Source organism: Antechinus flavipes, chromosome 1 (genome assembly GCF_016432865.1).
Source record: "Antechinus flavipes isolate AdamAnt ecotype Samford, QLD, Australia chromosome 1, AdamAnt_v2, whole genome shotgun sequence".
NCBI lineage: Eukaryota > Metazoa > Chordata > Mammalia > Dasyuromorphia > Dasyuridae > Antechinus > Antechinus flavipes.
Window position 1 is genome coordinate 333,898,431 of NC_067398.1, and position 1,881 is coordinate 333,900,311.

Here is a 1,881-nt window from a genome sequence, read left to right on the forward strand (position 1 = left end):
TTGAGAATGCAAGTTTGAGAATAAGACCAGTGTTCAAGTTCTTCATCTGAAACATAGTAGCAGCATAGCTCAGGGAAATTTATTTAACTTCTTATAGCTCTAGACAACTCTACTCTCTTAAGACTATAAATCATAGATGTTTCAGAATCTAGATAAATGTAGGGATTTCTACCCTAAGCAGTTCCACACTTCTGAAATCACAGACTAAAAAACAACAACAACCCAAAAAAACCTCCAAAACAACAATAACCCATCAATTTTAAAATAACCCACCTACAAGAAAGATGTTTTGAGGAAATAGCTTTGAAATCTTAACATATGACATAAATGTGAGTTGTTATTTCCCTCTGGACTCTGGAACTGACAACATAGTGTATAGAGAGCTGGCCTGAGCACTAGGAAGATATGGATTTAAATCATTCAAATCCTTCCACTTAACACATGCTAGCTGTATGACCTGTCCAAGTCATTTAACTTTTTGATGCCCTAGGTAACATTCTAAGGTTAAATTGCAAAGAAGATTTCAATCTATATTGGTAGAGGGAGTTTACTCATCTGGAAGTTCCCCATATCAATGAAAACACAGTCCAGTCCCAATCTAAGTCATGGTCCATGGGACCTCTTTTGAAAGCATCAAGTAGGGATTTTTCTACCAACCATTTTTGTCAGAGCCCTTTTCATGTCTTGATTCCTCAGGCTATAGATAAAAGGGTTCAACATGGGGGTCACCACTGTGTACATCACAGTTGCTGCTGTATCTTTTTTAATTGAATGAGTGGAAGAGGGACTAAAATACACAGCAATTATGGTGCCATAGAAGAGGGAGACCACAGCCAGGTGGGACCCACAGGTGGAAAAGGCTTTCCATTTTCCCTTTGTAGATGGAATTCTCAGGACAGCAGAAGCAATACGGATATAAGAAGCCAAGATACAGATGAATGGGGTGATCATTATCAGACCTCCTTCTGTAAAAATTACCATTTCATTGAGTGAGGGATCAGAACAGGAAAGCTTCATGAGAGGAGACACATCACAGAAAAAGTGTGGGATGACATTATTGTCACAGAACGTGAGATGAGCCATTAGAAGAGTATGCAATAATGCATTCAGATTAGCAACAATCCAGGATCCAACAGACAGAAGGGCACAGAGATGATGGGTCATTTTTGTAGCATAGTGTAAGGGATGGCATATAGCCACAAATCGGTCATAGGCCATCACAGCCAGAAGAAAATTGTCCATGTCCGCAAATACAAATAAAAAGTACATTTGTGTCAGACACCCTCCAAAAGGTATAGTCTTACTTCCAATGGCATGATTCACCAACATCTTGGGAACTGTGGTTGAGGTGAAACAAATATCCACAAAGGACAAGTTGCTAAGGAAAAAATACATGGGAACATGGAGGTGAGAGTCTGTAAAAATGGCCAGGATGATGAGAAGGTTCCCTAGAACTGTGATCAAATACATGTATAGAAATAATACAAAGAGGAGTTGTTGATGCTCTGGCTGACTAGAAAGTCCCAGGAGAAGAAATTCCGTGACAGTGGACTGGTTTCCTTTTTCCATATATGTAATATAGCTTCTAAATCTAAATTCAGATAAAATAGTTTAAAAAGTTTAGTAACCTGATATTCATGAATGCTTCATACAGATTTATGACACAGAAAAAGGAATAAGATACACCTTGCCCTCAAGGACCTCACAGTCTAATGGGGGAAATAACATATAAAATCCCATATACAAATAAGCTATGTGAAGGATAAATGGAAAATGATCAACAGAGAGAAGGCATTAGAATTGAGAGAGTTTGAGAAAAGCTTGCTGGAAGCCAGGGAAGTCAGCAGTAGGCCAGAAATGAGGAAAAAGAACATTTCAGAA

The 1,881-nt window shown here is 38.5% G+C and overlaps 1 protein-coding gene across 1 annotated transcript; it reads right to left on the bottom strand.

The window, feature by feature from the left end:
- Positions 1 to 633: 633 nt before the first annotated feature.
- On the bottom strand, positions 634 to 1,569 carry LOC127545634 (olfactory receptor 1361). The gene has a single exon (XM_051973043.1). It carries the CDS (start codon positions 1,567 to 1,569, stop codon positions 634 to 636), a length of 936 nt encoding a protein of 311 aa, XP_051829003.1.
- Between the last annotated feature and the right edge of the window lie 312 nt (positions 1,570 to 1,881).